Genomic DNA, 17,791 nt, shown 5'->3' on the forward strand with positions numbered 1-17,791 from the left:
TGAGGCTCTGCTGTATATGGCCAGGCTCCCCTGGGCAGATTGGCTACCATGTGATGGAGAAGATAGCTATTTTGAGCTCAGGAAGTTTAACCTACTTATCTCCTCTCACTCCTCCTCCCCACCCCCTCCTACCTATCCTGCTACCACCCACTCCCTCACTTCATCTCCCTCTCTTTGGCTCTCATTCTTCCCCTATTTTTTTTCCTCCCCCCTACATTCAGACCTGCTCCTCACTAGTGGCTTTCCATGTCCACCTGCACCAAAAGGCCCGTTTTCCATTAACTGCTCTTACAACTTTCCCACTGGAAGAAAAATGTGAATATTGAACTTAGCTGGCAAAAGTAGTCTTCCTATGACTGATTAGACAACTTCTGTTTAATATGTATCCTTATGTTAAGTTATCACTGTACAAATACTGCAGCTGGTTGGTGATGTGCTTAAAGTGCACAAAATTAATAACTATATGAACAATAAAGGGCACCACCAAACGGGAGAATTTATCCAGTATTTATTACAAAATCTTCACTTATCTGTATGTGTGTTTCTAGTGCTGAATTCCAAAGTAGCATGATCATATTAAGCTTTTCAGTACTGCAGTAAACACAGTGATTATGTTACAGTTTTCAGATACAATCTAGACGCTGGGCAGATGGAAAGAAAAAGAACATCTTTGCAAGCACCTGCTAGAGCTGAGCAGACTGATCTGAATAATGATAGCATTGATACCACCACTGATATTGGTATCAGATCAATACTAGCGCAGTGGGATCAATACTTTGTTTCTGTCCTCTAAGTTCAGTATGCAGCCCACTGACGTGTGTTAAACAAAACATGTTTTCTTCTTAGAAATAAAGAAATATCCTTCAAACATGCATAATGAAAAATCACTGAACCTTTTTGTGTTGACTGTCAATTTTATTTTATTTTTAGCATATAGCACATTTAAAGAACAGAGGTTGAGCCAAGTACTTTAGAGACAGGCACATTCACATCTTCAGAAGACATGAAAAGCTTTTGTCCTCTTAACTAATTGTAGTGGAGAGCAGAAATCACAGTGATTTAGCGGCTAGTGAAATGTGTTCAGAATTTGCAAATCATGACACAATGCTTGCCTCTACAAAAGCTGCCTTTATTCTGGCCCTGTATCGGATCAATACCAAAATCTGCAGTATCAAACAGCCCTACCATCTACACAGACAAACGTGCTGACACAAAACTAGCCAAGAGCCTGGAGAGATGATGAAGCTGAGTGCAAGCTGACCCCAGTACAGCAGCCAGACCCTGATCTACAAAGGGCGACAAAAGCTATATTTCATATTCAGTGACACTGAACACATTAGTGTTTGGTCCCCATCTATAAATTTCCTTCACTACACATCTTACTAGTCTTAGCTAACATGGAAATTAATTACTACTGGTGTGTCTGGCAGGTGACATCACTATAATAGTTCTGCTTATATTACATGTAATATAATACAAGATGGTTAAATTTGTTCTAGCAACAGTTAATTATCGCCTGACTTTGAATTTTAAATGTTTAATTTTGGGAAGGAAAACCTATTGAGTGATGGCAGGAAACAGGCTTAAGCTATCCATTCATTCCCCCTATAGTGGATGTACTGCTGCAAAATCAATAATCAATATGTGCACATTTATTATTTGTGAATGAGAACATATTGAGTATTCATTACCACTTACAGCATTGATATTTTTGCAGTGTTTCTCAGAGTCCTCCCATGTAGGGTCTGAAAATACTAGGCCCCTTGTGAAAAGTGGGGAAAAAATGACATTTTCAATTCAAGGCAGTCACTTGCCCCTTTTATTCCCACACAGGTACATACAAACTCAACAGTACACCCAGGCACACTGTGCCACTACATCGAAGGTAAAACTCTTTTGCTAATCTAGCAATCCTGCTCCTCAGTTGCCTGTTTTGCTGCCATAGCACTAGTTACATACTCACTGCAAAATACTTCAAATTGAGTCTTTTTTTTTTTTTTTTTGCAAACCCTCGAGGTTTCAACTTAACTGACTCTGACTTCAGTTGCCTCGAGAGAAACCAAAAGCCTGCTTGAGCTTGGAGTGCTGACGCCGTGTCACAAAGCGAAGCCTTTTCCTTACGTGTTGCCGTTTTCGCATAATGTTCAAGGTTTGTGATGTTTGTTGATGCAAAATGCAGAACGCGAGCAAGAAAATGAAAGGCCTTCAAGACAACGGGCAAACAAAAAGCCAGTTGCACCAAGACACATTTTTTCCTCAAGGGATCTTGTGGACCAAATTTGTATTTCACATTTAAAAAATTCAGTCAAAACCAACGCCTCCAACACATTCTGACCCTCTAATTATATTAAGAAAAACACACACTTTCCACTCAGTTTTGAATATCTAATTAACAAGTCTTTGCCCTGCCCACGCTCAGGCATTATGCATCTTTAGACAAACACGCAACTAAATCATTACACCTGTTTATTCATAATTTCCTGTGTCATCGCTGTCACTTGGCTAACCCTTCATTAATGTGACAAAGGATTAAAAGATTTTAATGCAATTCTATGCCGAGTCCCTCATAAATTTTAGCGCCCCCTCATCCTTTAATTACATCTGACAAGTGCGACATATTTGCATACCATAACCTTGCAGTCTCGCTTGGTCTAGGTCAGGCCTTGTTTTCTCTCCAAACACTGCTGCCAGTTAAATTATAATAAGTTAAAATATGAGTCGCCACCTTGAAGCACTTCAGTCATCCCTATCGTCTTTTCCACAGTCAAATCAAGCACGGTGGCCATTATTAGTCTAAATAATAGGCCCTGTTCTGAAATGTTTCCATTCTGATTAGGTGCCTCGAGCACTGATGATAACAGACGAAAAAGACTCGATTTATCTCAGGCAAAGCCAATCATTTCATAAGAATGATTGGGCCAAATGCAGTTAGCGTGGCAGGTAGAAGAAGCTCTGAGAAATCCTTTACAGCAGAAAGACATCAGTTCGGATATTGTTATTTGGAGCGACTTACTTTGATTCAGTAATTGGCTCATAAATAAGTTAAAGAAAATGAGAAAATCCCTCTTTCTGTTTCTCCTCCTCGCTCAAGTCGAGTGTGTTTGCTTGTGCGCTCATCTGTGCTGACTAAACCAAAGTCTCAGGTGCTGTTGTGAACCGCTGACCTCTCGTGTCCATTCATATTTCTGGATGCCTGCTTAGGCAAGCTCAGTGTATTTGAATGCAAGTTCGGAGAGGCACCTGAAAGCTGCTATTAGCTTTAATGTCAACACAACTTGAGCACCGGCTTTATGGGCTGACAAATGCGAAGGGGAAAAAAACGTGGAAGTCACATTATTGACTGGAGGTGCAAAACGTTAAACTGACTTTTATAAAGCCAGTACCTCCCTCAGCTCCAAATCCCGTGATCTCCGTGAGCTCTGCGCAGGCAAAGAGTCCAGACGTATCCGTGGGGTTTGTGTGTTCCCACTGGAGTCATCTTAAGAATTAAGTGGCTTGGTCTTTTAGTATTCCTTCATGACCTAACTCAATCAAATCCTCCTCCTCTCCCTCTCTCTTTCTCGCTTGTCTGTGTCGCTAAAGTAAAAAAAAAACCAAAAAAAAAACCCTCTGTCTCGTGTCTGATAGCGAAAGGTCTCTATAGACACTCAAACACGCAGGACACACACATACACACACGGAAATCTCAGAGGCTATAGAAAGTAAACAGGATTAACTGGCTATCCCTCACTCCACTGTAAACGGCCTGTAATGGCACCACTGCTTCTAAATCCCTCCACCTACCCCCCAACCCCCACTCCCACTGCCTCCCTTTTCTATTAAACATGGAGGTTAATCCTCAGCCCCCCTTGTCCCTCGCGCCGTAACCCAGGATAAGCTGTCAGAGCTGGGCTGCTGATACTCAGCACTGCTCCAACAGCCACACAGCCTGGACAGAGCATATGAGTGCATCTTTGTCTGTGTGTGTGTGTGTGTTGAGCATCTGTGTGCGCGTTTTCATTCGCCCAGACTTACATGCATGCATGCATGCAGGCTTGTGCATGTTAAGTGTTTTTAAGTGCATACCACCATATATCAGTGTGTTCGCATGTCTGAATGTGGCTCTTTCTTTCTTTCTTTCTTTCTTTCTTTCTTTCTTGCTTTTTTTATTTATTGCCAAATTCAATTTGCCTCTCTCTCTTCTTTTTACACAACCCAATCTCCACTGGAGTAAAAAGCTAACTCTGGAGCACCCTAAAGCAACAAAGTGCACTCAGCACCAGCAGCAACAGCTCCTGACTGAGAGCCATTGACACAAAAACACTAACCCACACACCTTCTGGTCCTGTGCACTGGGTCTAAATGGCAGCACTGGGGGCTGACTGATGAATCACTAATGACTACCACACTCTTCACAGATGTCACAAATGTAAAAAAAAGTCAATGGTTTTTTTTTTTGTTTCCCCCCTCTCCTGGCCCTCTATCAGTCAACTCGGTCGACCTGCTTGCTGTGTGGCGAGGGAAAAGTCAATACTGTACGGCTGGAAGAGGAGTCGCAGGAACCAGAAACAGTGGCCGGAATGACCCGTTCGGCTTATGGGTCAAAGCTATTGTGTTTTCCATATTACGGGGAGTTAATGTTTCCCTGGGGTCTGAAATGGCTTCCAGACCCCTGTGAAGTAATTCAAGCTCTGAGGTACAAAAATAATGAATAACTGCAGTTCCTTACCTGAAGGCCATCCCCTTATTTTGACCCTCTTTACAGTTAATAGAAGGGAGAAATAGAACAGAAGGGAATAATAATACAAATAAATCCTAAAGCAGGACACGGAAATCTTGAGGCTTACAAACCAGCTGATTATCTCAGGTTTACGCAATTTACTGAGTCCTTCCTTTAAAACAGGGAGGTCATCTAAAAGTTGCGACGCCAGTCAGTGTCACTACTGTCAACTTGGCTTATCCATGTTTGCGTTGGATTAAATGACTTTATCCGTCTCAGGAAACGTTCAAGGCAGCTGTCACTTGCACGGCTTCATCCAAGGTTGGGGATAACAAGAAACAGAAGTGAATGTGACTGTGACAGGAGTTTTTCAATGCCGTGTATGCACTGGCAACTAGATGCTACCCAACAGTGGGATTCTTTTAACTATGCTGTTAAGAAGACTAAAAATGCATTCAGCTTAAATAAACTCAATTAGATGTTCTCATTTCTCAGTTTTCAATGAGTGCGGCAACCATGAAACCCTTTATTTCCTCCCTTCTTTTTCCTTGAGACTGAAGCATTTATAATATGCTGCAACTCACTACAATATTCTGCCTCTAACTTAATTTTTCTTTAGAGCAATGGCATCAGAGGCACATTTGGTATGCGGTAATATTTGCTATAAAAAAGGGGTGTAACATTAGCCAGGGGGATGTATAAGAAACGTACCTCCAATATTCATACTCTTTTAACTGTATTTGTTTCTTTTTGGTGCGACCAGATAGGGGTACTGATGAATTCCAATTTTTTTTTTGTTCCCAATGTTTGATGTTCTTCTGCTGACAAAAGCTATGCTAAGTACAGTACGGATTTTTCAGAGCTTTTTTGTGGGAAACACTGACCTGCCATTGCTGTAAACAGTAAAGCAGATGGCCTGGCAGCTAAACAATGAGCTGATAGAAATGCATTTTATAAAAAAAGAAAAAAAGCAAAGGGTAAATGCAAGGCATCAGTGAGCACAATACAGAAGCAATGCATTATGCCGAACAGGGCCACATAAGTGCACGGCTCTTTATCTCTGCAATGCTGGTTGTTAATGCATTACAGGTGAGTGCAGAAAACATCCACTTTCCATCTCTCTGGCCCTCTCTCTCTCCCTAAGCTGCCTGCGAGCCGAGACCAGACTACCTTTTCTGTTTGGTTGAACATTTCCTCCACCCTCCAAATCCTCTGTTCCTTACAATCACTTTCCATTTCTGTGACACACACAGTTATTCTCCAGCGCTTACTAGAGAACTAACTATTAAAAGAGAGAATCACAAAAGAGATTTTAATGTGTGACAAAAATGTACCCAAACCTCATCTCCTTTTGCTCCTTTGAATATTTTAAGCAACCGGTCTTGTCGTGGGCTTTGAGTACAAGTAATCAGAGAGGCAAATTAAGAGCCAAAGCCAAGGGGGAGCATTTTGTGACCACAGTGTAGGGGTCAGAGCTGCAGCATAAAGTGAGAATGAAAACTGGAAATGTTAACAAGGTGAACAGGGGTAAAAAAGAAGTGACAAGGGGGGGGGTCTTACAAGAGATTCGCAGGTAAAAAAAAACAGCTAAAAGGAATAAGGGAAGCAAGAAAATGGGTAAAAATAATGAATTAGAGGTAAGGTGTAAAATAAATGGGGTGATAGTGTGAGGTGTTACACAGTGAGAGAATTAGGGTCCTTTGGGTGGATCTACGAGGAAGGTGATCGGGTATTTAGATGACCATTAAAGCAGGAGAACAGGTCAGTGAATCAGAATGTGCATTACCATTAACTGCTAAAAAGCCCGCTTTTGTCACGTCAAACACACACTGTGAGCCACGTGAACTATTTATAGAGGAACACGTTATGTGCTCCAGGCAAAAAAAAAAAAAAAAGTCACACAGAGACACAATAAAATCTCTTCCTTCCTCCCGTCGCCTCGCCTCTCTCACATCACACGGGACTGAAAGAGTCCGACCTTCATCAAGTTTAAGCTCAAAAACAAACAAACAAAAATAAACCCCAAACTTGCGTAATGGGAAGAATGACAGCCAGTCAACATATAATTAGACAAACACACAGTGATCAAAATAGCCATTTATACAGTACTGTGTCACAGTTATAAAACTGACAGCCCCACTCAGGCTGCTCTCATTGTTATGAAGTAAGACATCTCACATAAAGCTCTGCTAGTCATGCCAGCCTCAGCCATCCATATCCTTCTGTTAACTCAATAAATGACTTAAGAGACGTAGTTCTCGGTGATATGTCTGACGGGGATAGTGGCTGGAGTCTGCGTACAGAAAATCAGCTCACTGACCTGCGCACCCTCTCCTCCTGGTAGTAGTTGCCTCGTTAACACCCCAAAGTCCCACAGAGTACATCAGGCTTTGCATAGGTGACTCACCGGGTCTTTAGCTTGCTGCGCTAACACGGCGTAGGTGGATATTCTGCTGCACAGGCATTTGGTATGGACAGCGGTTGACGCGAGCGTTTGGCAGCCTTCTGTGCCCCAGTTTTCTGCGCCAGCTTCCCTGGAGGTGGAGAGAAGGGTGGGGTTGGTAGAGAGGGTGTGGGGAGGTGGCACATGGGACATAGACAGTGACTGTGAGACACATAAAAATAAAACTGTCACATGACTACACATGGATACAGGAGGTGAAAAAAAAAAGCCCAACAACTTGTGAAAAGGGGACAGAAAGTTTTAACGGACTCGTTCCTCCCCGTCGAGCTCCCCGAGCTCAGCCATTCACAGCATATACGTTTAACATTCAGCGATCGGCACTCGGGCACCGCCATGCTCTTTTACTCCTTTACAGCATCACCCCACTTGTCCTTCTCCGTGTTCAGCAACCTAAACACTTTCTTTCACGTCTTTGTTCATCCTTTTTTTTCTTTTTCCCTTTTATCTATCCCATCTCCCTTTACATGGAAGAATGCCCTTAGAGTCTGGGGGGAAAATGAAAAGGATTGCATCGGCGAAAAGTTAACAAAAACCAGTGAGGCCTAAATGGTGTATGGGGCTTATGTGGAACTAAATGGTCAATTGCTTTGACACCTAACACATTACTGCAAAGGAAGCAAGCGGCCAGAATCTCGTACAATAGAACCTTGAACGCTTTATTGCTTGGGATCTTTACCGTCTTTTTTGGCCACCCGTTGCCTCCCTCCTTCCCACCCTTTTACTTTTCTATAAAAGCTCCCAACGGAAGGTCGAGTGTTCAGGTCAATCAATAAGAAGTGAACTAATTACCCTGAGAGTTCACACTGCACATTAACCTTACGATTAACCCTGGATATACTTTTATTTCAGTTGCCAGAGACAGGTGAAAGCCATAGAAATGTTCTAATGGGGTCAAGAAGGCCAGCTTCATGAGTTACGGCAAAAGAAGGAGCAAGTAATGTGTCAGTGAGAAATATTTTTGTTTCTTTTTCTCCTCTGTTCCTTTCTCTGTGTTTTGAAGCGGGTGTGGCAACGTCCAGGATTTAAAGTAGAAACATCAGAGCTGATGACAGTTAGAGTGGGTTCAGTTTCATTGTTAATCCAGTCCGATCAGGCCGCAGGCAAATAGTCGCGATAAAGCAGATTAAGTGAGTATAAAACTTTTAGAAATGTCACCTCAAGATTTGAAACAGCATGAACGTTTGCTAAACTTTCATGTTTTGTCATGAATATTTTAGGTTATAGTAAAATACTTCGCAGGCTATATTCAATGTAGCATGCAAATATATGGAGTAGGTGTATAGGATTTTTTTTTTCTTTAACCAAAGCCTCAAAAACCTTTTGCACAGATATCTGACAAACTGTACTTTCCAAAGTACAGCCTTTTGTTATAGCATGTAGGCACAACAATCTGACCACAAGAGACTCGGTTTGATTTCAAGCAGCAGTGACCTGCTTGAAAAAGAAAAAAAAATCAATTATTTGAAGCTAAAGACAACTCCTGTTACTGTGGTAATAGTTGCCGGTTTCAAAACAAGGATCTTTAGCAGGGGAAGAAGGGGATCTATGTGAGAACAAATGCTTCCCAGCAGGGATTTTGGGTGATGAAAATGTACCTAGCGACTCATCTTTGTGAAAGAAAACACTCTGTACTTGATATCTTTATCACGGTAACAAATACATTTCCACCAATTTAGAAACCAATTTAAAATGTCCATTTTTTGAAAATCATTTTGTTAGTTAGCAAACAACACAAACTTTGTGCTGCTCATTTTGTTCTATACACATTTATGGAGTGGGAGGAAAGATAAAACACAACTGGAGAGGTATATGCTGTTCTTTCTCTTCTGCTTTAGTGAAGAACTTAATTACCTCATTCCAAACTAATGGCATTGAGTACCCTCAGCAGTGGATGAAGAGAAAATTTAATAAAGCGTTGGCTGTTTCAGGACATCTATTTATTAGGATTTATATATACAGCCTATATATTTGAAAGTTATTAAATATGCAGAAATCTATAGTTTAGAATGAAATTATTATCCCCTTGTGAAACTTAAAGTTTTATAAACATTTCCCCATGTTTTTTAATATAACATTATTTCTACTTGCAGACAATAACAGAATTATTGCCGATGGGTCAATGTTATCATCCCCCTGAAAAACTGACCTTTTATTGAGCCGTAGCACAAACCACTGCTGCAATAATGTGCGTTATCTTTGTAATGCTCTAAGCTTGTAAAATCAAGTTAAATGAAGTTAAAACTTTTTCCACATAGTATAAAAACTTAAGCAAGGGTTTGAGCTGCCACTTGAGAAAAAACTAAATTAATCAGTATAGACTTAATAAAAACAATTGTTGATGCTCACAAAGCAGGAGACGGATAAACAAAGTTATCAGAGTGTTTCAAGAACTGTAGTGAGAAGTATCATCAAGAAGTTGAAAGAGAGCCACACAGTGCAGAACAAGCCGGGCAGAGGTAGGAAACAAATCACAGACTCTGAAAAGAAAACTAGTGAGATGTGTCCAAAAACAACAGAACTACCAAGACACGAGGAAATGACTTAGTCAAGTTGGGAACTGCGGTCTCAAAAAAGACCATCAGTAGGACCGTGAACAGGACTGGACTTTGAAGTCTCAGACCAGGAAAAACGCCACTTCAAGCCAGAGTGAAGGATGCCGAGTACAAGCGGAAGAAGGATCATGCAAACTGGAAGCACATCCTTTGTTCAGATGAGAATAAACTAGACTAAACTACTGCCTGTGCTGGAGAAAGAGGGAAGAGGTGTAAAACCCAAAACAGAACAGCATCTCTACAGTGAAACACGGTGATGGCAGTATTATGTTGTGGGGACGCTTCAGTGCGTCTTGAAGTGGGAATCTGGTCAAGGTGGAAGGAATCGGAAATGTGAAGATTCTGAAAGTAAACCTCCAGTAGTCGGCAGCAAACCTGAGTCTGAGTTGTTGCTTTGTCTTCCAACACGACAACAACCTTGATGAACTACCTCCAGAAGGCCAAAGAGAATGTTACTGACTGGCTTAGGCAAAGCCCTGACAAATCTGTGGGCTGAACTGAAGGCCATCACATCTGGAGGAGCATGAGAGAGCAAATGACTGCAGGCTGTTATCCAGCAAAAAGGATACACAACTGACTATTAGGCCTCACAGGGACTGATTTTGACCCTTGTAGTTTTATGTTTTTGTGACATACTTTTTTTGTCTATGTGCAAAGTATCAAAAAGCTAAGATGTTTGGAAAAGCCCTTGCTCTCTTTAACAGCACTTGGTAAATGCTTTGACTGTAAAATCTGTATATCTTTAACAATTAAAAATTTAAATGAGAGGAAGCTTGGCTGACAGCTTCAATTCAATAAAATTAACAAGCTGTTTTGATTAGTTTTGTCTTTATGGTATCTTAGCTTTTTATCCAACCTTTGGGGAAATAACAGAAGGATAGCTTTCAAAGAGGAATTCAACGATACTCCTCTGTGATGCCCGCTTAACACAGCTCTGTTGCACAAAACTCTGGATTTGAGAGCATAAATGAATGAAATAAACAAACACGCTGAATGGTTTCTGGTTCAAGTTAAGAAAACTTTACTGTTGCTTTTACACCTGTCCATCAAAAAAAAAGCAAACAGACAGTTAAAAAGTTACATGCTCTGCTTGCCACTTACATCACGTTAACTGCAGATCAGTAAAAAATACCACTCAAGACTATTTCTGCTCTGACAGGCCACTTATATATGATCAGTTTGACTGTAAATGACAAGAGTGTATCAACATTAACCCTCAAAAGTATGTCTGAACATGAAGGACTGCAAACAGGATCATAAACCAGACACATGCACACACACATACACTGACACTCAAATCAAAATGTCACTAATAAGATGTGAGTACAATCCCCTGATGATCATCATCTGCACTATGACACTTCAAAGACTAAGGATCAGAAAAAGAGTTACAGCAGTGAAGCTTAGAGACAGCTTGACAGGTATCAACATGGTGCAGGGCTTTGTGTGTTTTTGTGTGTTTGAGAGAGCGACAGATAGAGGAAGATTAAAAAAAGACAAGGCGAGAGAGCAAAAGAATGGCAAGGATGAGGAAATATGTGTGTGGTATTTTTGCTTCTTTGGCTTGTGTATACGTCATTTATTTTACCGACCACTGTAGCTGAATAAGGCCCAGTCACAGAGGCCTAGATGGTCTAACTGGTCATGAAGTAAAAATGAGCATTCCCTGGCTGGTTGCTAGTGCTTGCTGAAGAGAAAATGATCGCTAAAGCTCCAATCACACAGACCTACAGTAACCCCCTAGCAACCACCTGTTTGTCAGTGGAAAACGTGTGCTTCTCAACCAGTCAGGAAAAAAATTGAAAATACTCCTTGTGACGGCTTTGTTCACTATGAAAGTGTTGGATTTGTCTACAAGCACGGGCCAGCTACTCTCCGAGCTGTCCTGCCCTAAACAGCCTCCCACTGGTGTCTCGTCACACCCCTGAGCAAATATATATTTTTGCCTCTGCTCTTTGTCTGACTTTCTGTTTATCCTGCTGTTTGCCATGTTGTGTCCTGCCTCATTCTTACATATTCCCCTGAGTTTTGGTTTGTCCTTTTATTATTATTATCATTTTTTTTGTTGGCTTTATCCTGCTTTTCCCTGCAGTGTCCTTTGGTCACAGTCTTTGTAAGTTTATTAAAATATATTTGGTTTATTTTATCTTGCATTGGAATCCTGATATTTGCAAGAAAACAACGGAAAAACATTTCTTAATAGGCAAACGTCCATCTGCAACCCATTTCTGACATTTCACTAATTACCATGGTTATACATCCCACAACAATGACTAGCTGACCACTTTTACAGATATAATTTGTTGAGGAACTATATTTTTGAACTCTAAAAGGTTGCACTACGTGTTGGGAAAGTATGCTAACACACAAATCGACATTTTTTTCATAGTCATATGTGCTGGTTAGCTTATATATGACCTCCCAAATGATGTCCAGTTAAGTACTTCCAAACGGCTTTGCTCACATAAGTACAGGGACGTGAAGTGTTACATGTTTTTAATGGTTAATTTATACATGGACATGAAAGCCTTTAATTTACTGCTCCAAACATTCAGACTGCATGCAATAAATAAAGACACACACACAGACACACACGGTATTCTACACTAGTCTCAGCAGAGAGGAAGTTGGCGTAATGAGAAACTATCTGACAGCACACAGCAGGGAGGGATCGCTAAAGATAACACCACACACACGCACACACACACACACAAACACACACAGGCACACAAATACACATTATCTGTGACCTCTTTGTTTTGTCTGCTGAGTTTCAAGCTTAATTGACTGCTAACCTTCATCTACCATAGCTATACTCCACTGTTGGTTTTTTGTGCCTTTCAGCAGAAAGTCAGCTTTGACTTTTATTTAGTTTTATGTCGCACACAAAGTTGGCACAAACCCTGAATGCTGGCATTGTAGATCCACTACAGCTACGGCTTCACAACACTGCTGTGACTCCCACTGGGCTCATAACAGTGTTAGATTATCAGTTAGGATCAGAGGGTGAGAAAAGATTAAAAGGACGCAGCTTTTGTGATACTTTTGTTATAGCCTTTGAATGGACCAGGAACTGCTGACAGCTCTTCTTATCATGGAAAACAGGTACCAGATGTACAAACAGGTCTCTATATTAGTACAGTTGGTAGATAGGCTATGGAATCCAAATGTATACTGCAAAGAGCTCCACCTGGCATTATAAGAAAAAACTACAAGATGTGTAAATATACATAAAATCAACCTGCTTTCTAGAATTGCTGTAACCGACACATCTACTCTTTGGTCTTGACAAAGATTTATTAAATGAATGCTAGAGTTGGTGATAACCCTCCATGCTCAGTGGGGATTACACAGTTTACACACACATTAAACAAGAGTTTGTAACTCGACAATGCGCTCATTGAGGGCTGCTGCTGCAAGGCACTGCGCTGCTTTGCATTGCAATAAATATAACCATTAGTATCCTAACATTTAACATGTGCACTTTATCTTTAGCTGCCTTAAAGGGTTACATAAGAATCAGAACTGCAGCTGATAGGGATCTTATCATTTTGAAGGTGATTTACTGTATTGGACAAACTGAAATTTTGACCTGTGATAGTGTCAGATTGCAAGGTTAAGAGATCACCAATGGAATTACTCTTAATCCTGTCAGAAATGCTTACAAATATGAATTATATCACTGAGCTCGGACATTTCTCTCAAAAATGTGTATGTCTGCACAAGATGTTGATTAGTAGCACTGTTGTTACCAGATAAGCAAAAATGTTGACCTGCCAGTGGCAGAAACCTATTAAAATGCTTCCCATTTTGCTTCCTAATTGCTGGTAGAATGTTTTTGTGGCTGTTAAGAAAAAAATAGGAAAAATACTTTCTGAACAACAGCGTAAATTGACCTTTTATGTCTACTGAGAATAAATTGGCACCAAATCTTGCCTGAAAGGGCAGTGCTATGAAAGCCAATTGCCCCCTGTTAAGCAGCAAACAAAGGTTAAACATGCTTTGAATGACTAAAACTGAATGGCTTGATGAAGGGATTTCAGCTGTATGAAAGTGTAGTGATGTATTGCCAGCACCTTTATAGTCATATTAAAAAAAAAAAAAACAGGACATGGACTTTTTCCCAATGAACCAAACTTTGTTGAAAAGCTGATAAACAAAACCTAAAACTGACATTTTGCCATAATTTTTAGAACTTCTCTGAATCCATAAAACTAAAAACTGTTTTTCTAGATAAGATAGGGGGAACCAGTCCTTTTTAAACCTCCGACATCTTGGATCTAGTATTCTCTTTCAAACTGTGTGGTGTCAAGCTCTAATGAGATCTCTCAAGGTCTGAGAAAAAAAACATGATTTGAATGCCTAAGACTAGGACAAAGGTTTCTAAATGAAATCTCCAGGTTATTTGAAATACATGATTCCACTTCACGGAAAAGTTTGTCCAGGGTTAGATACACCAGCAAATACAGCCCAAATGCAGACTGATGCAAGAGCACTTCCATTCAATGGTGTGTTTATTTATATCATTTAAGACAAGAGGTAGCATACATTTGGCATTAGAGATATGCCTTTACTATGAAAACACCTACAAGAAGCTGTTTCTGCTAACTTTTAAGGTCAAGAGCTTATCTTTGTTTCCACGGAAAAAAAACTACATGTACTGGTATGTTTAAATAACTGTAGGTCATGCTTTAACATTTCACCTTCAGCTTTTATTCATAAGAGACCCAAATATCCCAAATATGTCTCTTCAACCACCAGCGTGCTAAAGGTACAGAACAAAATGCACATTGGGTCTTTATAGACAGGCTGCGCTTTTACAGTAGATGTAAGCAATTTTAGCCGCTTTAATCCACTTATCTGAATCAGTTGGTACCATTCAATATATAGTCATAGCTAAGCATTTAAACCAGTTTTACATGAGAAAATGTTGTTCTACACAGCTGTCAGTGATTTAATAAGGATTAACATTATCAGTTAATTTCAGCTGCTGGCAAATGCTGTCAAAACGATTTAGGAGATGAATGCAAAAAATAGTTTAGTCCATTTTAAGTTCATTGCTCGGCTTCCCGGGACTCATTTTGGTGTTGTCAAATGTTTGCAAAAAACCTTTTCCTGTGTTCTTCAATGGTCAGAAATGCAGCGAAGCAAAGGAGGAAAACAATAAAAATGTGGAAGCGGAATAGGCAAACAGCAATAAAGCATTGGGGAATGACAGAATTATTTCACGCATAGATGGAAATCAGTAGCACGAGAATCACAGAAAGTTTTGTCCTCATTACAGAAAAGAATTCTCTGAAGTCAAATTGCTATAAAGTCTTTAGACGACTGCAGGACCAGGTATAATGTCCACTGCATGAAATTGTGAAGACAGTGAGCAAATTGCCACAGACAGTGTGTAACCCAGTGCTGTAAAGCTTTTTGAAGAGAAGAGAGAGTAAAGTCATTGTCTATGGCAGAGGGAGAGCTGGTGATAGACAGTGGAAACAGAGAGCTAATGAGTCATAGGCAGAAGGACCAGTGTGAAGGGGAGGGTTTGCTGTACTATCAAGGAATTGTGAGTATTATGGAAGTAAATGACCTCAAGAAGGAAATGATTCAGATATACCACTGTGTTCAGATTCATCAGCGTACATGTGAATCAGTGGTATCATATCGCAATGATAAAAACTTATGATAACAACTGAAGTATGTACTTATTGCTCACTTGTGAATTTATATAGTAATATTTTTTCCATCAGTATCTATACTATATACTGATCTGTACTATGTACAGAAGAAGACTGTACATAGTGCATTTTGTTTTGATAATCTCAGGTTATTTTAACTACTACTAATATAGTTTACACTGTATTAGTGTAAACTACACTGCATTTTTCATATAGTATGTTTTTCCTTATTTTGTATTAGCATTTACACATATAAATAATGTGCTTAACTGACATATTACAGTCAAACTAACTGCTCAGTTACACTAGAGTAGAAAATAAGACAGAAACCATGTTAGAGATATCAAGAAGTAGCCTGGTGAGTGCATGAAACTTTTCTAAATAGATGAAATAAGATCTCTCAGACAGACTGACAAAAAGTCTGTGTCGATGACCACAAGACATCTGCACTGCTCTTCACAACAAGGAACTTGACTCAGCTGATTGCCAACTGGTTGCATTCTGATCGGTTCCCAACCAACATCGCACACACAGCTTTCTTATTCGTATTACAAAGTGAAGTGTGAGCACTGCATGTAACGCTGCAAAAGATATGACAATCCACAGTAGTAAAACAAACAGAGAAAAGGTTGTAGTTAATTAAAGTATTGAATTTAGCTGCTACAGTATCAAGGATGAGATATGTGCACGATATCATCTTTCAAAAGCTAACAAATATTTGTTGAGATGGCTGTTTGGGTAATATGTTTGCACTGGATCTGCTTTTATGCACTGTGTATTTTTACCTTGTTCTTTTAGGTTTTTTTTGTGAGGTTTCCTGACATTTTTGTACTGCTCTTATTTCTGCATTTGTGACTCCTGTCTGTGAAATGTGTTACATAAATACATTTTTCTTGCTTTCACACTTGTGGCGTACGTGAGGAAAAACAGAAGCCATCTGTTTTTATTGTTGCCCTGTATGAGGTGCACCCTGATTCCAAAGAGACAACATACTAAGCAAGATTACTAAACTCTGCGGGCAGTGGCGACATGTCATGGATTCAAAATGTTTAATCACATTGTGATTATCTGCTTGTACTTTATAAGAGAACACAAGGGTCATCCTGGTGTCACAGCTTTCCGTTGCCATGTTAAATCCGACGGGTTGGATTTTAATCTGGTCAAGACATTTTTAAATGCTACTCCTTCCTCTCACTGAATTTCCTGATGCTCCAGCTGTTTAAATGTGAAACTAAAGTTTTTTTTATTTACTGCTTAATTTTTATTCTTCAAATGTAATTTGCAAATGCAATTTATGTTATTGTATGTCCGTGTCATTGTGTGTAAGATGCACTAAATAGTATTTGTTTGGCCAACATGTTTGAGGGAACTCTTCAGATAAAAATACAATATCAAGTGTTATGTTATAGTATTTATATTGTTTAGATATTTGTGGGGCCATATTTAGAATCTTTTTTAGTTATTGTTGAGTCAATATCTGCTATAGCGTGTCATGCTGCTGTAACCTACTATTACTGCTACAACAACATGTACTACAACAGTAATGAGAATTACAGGAAACTTTTCGAAAACACAGGAACAAAGCAGAAAAAATAATAAAACAATTCAGCACAATGGCATTAAATTTGAGTTACTGAAAGCACGTGGAGCTAAATAAGGTAACATGCATGTGTATTCTATAACCTACTTGTGATTACATCTTTCATTCATAATTGGGCGGGTTAGGGGTTTTCTCTTTCTTTTTTAATGTGTTGTTTCATTATGGATTTTTTTCTGACTGATTAAAATGTTGTATTTATTTTTTAAACAACCAAAGAATAAGATCAACAGCAATAGTACCGTAAAGTTTTCTTTTAACAAAACTTTTTAAACTGCGCTGTTTATCTGAATATAATACTGCATGGTATATACTGCTAGGGATCTAGTCGGAACCAAGGTTGAATCCAGTGGTGAAAACAGGAAAACAAATGTGTAGAAGAGATTATCTTTTCTGATAGACATTACTTCTGTGGCTACCAGGGAGCCAGACAGCACATTTACCAGGCGGGGAGTAAATCCTCGCCTCTTACTATATAGCTCGAAAGCACTGACACAAATCTTCACATGACTCAAATCATCTCTGCTTCCTCAACGCTACATACCACCTACTGTGAAGGATTGAGTAGTACACATTTGTTGTGGTATACTGCAGCAAACATATCTGCCAGAATATAAGCCCATGCTTGTGTGTGTCTGCATGCAAATCCAGATTTGAACTAATTTTAAGCGTTCCTCTGTTCCACCGGCCGATGTAAAGACTGGTCTTATAACCAGAAGAACATGCTATAAGATTATGGGAAGCTTGTCGTGATGTTTACATGCAAGGCTGTACAGATTATGTTTTTGAATGTACACGAGACATTTATTG

General features: G+C 39.7%; 1 protein-coding gene across 2 annotated transcripts in view; it reads right to left on the reverse strand.

The window, feature by feature from the left end:
• Positions 1 to 17,791, reverse strand: part of adgrb2 (adhesion G protein-coupled receptor B2) — a 286,719-nt gene that overhangs the window by 69,882 nt on the left and 199,046 nt on the right. For both annotated transcript variants that reach the window (XM_080863973.1, XM_080863974.1), the window contains one exon: positions 7,107 to 7,233. In XM_080863973.1, coding sequence (XP_080720099.1) covers positions 7,107 to 7,233 — 127 coding nt within the window. The remainder of the gene's footprint in view (positions 1 to 7,106; positions 7,234 to 17,791) is intronic.

Source organism: Rhamphochromis sp. 'chilingali' (genome assembly GCF_963969265.1).
Source record: "Rhamphochromis sp. 'chilingali' genome assembly, chromosome: 17".
Classification (NCBI taxonomy): domain Eukaryota; kingdom Metazoa; phylum Chordata; class Actinopteri; order Cichliformes; family Cichlidae; genus Rhamphochromis; species Rhamphochromis sp. 'chilingali'.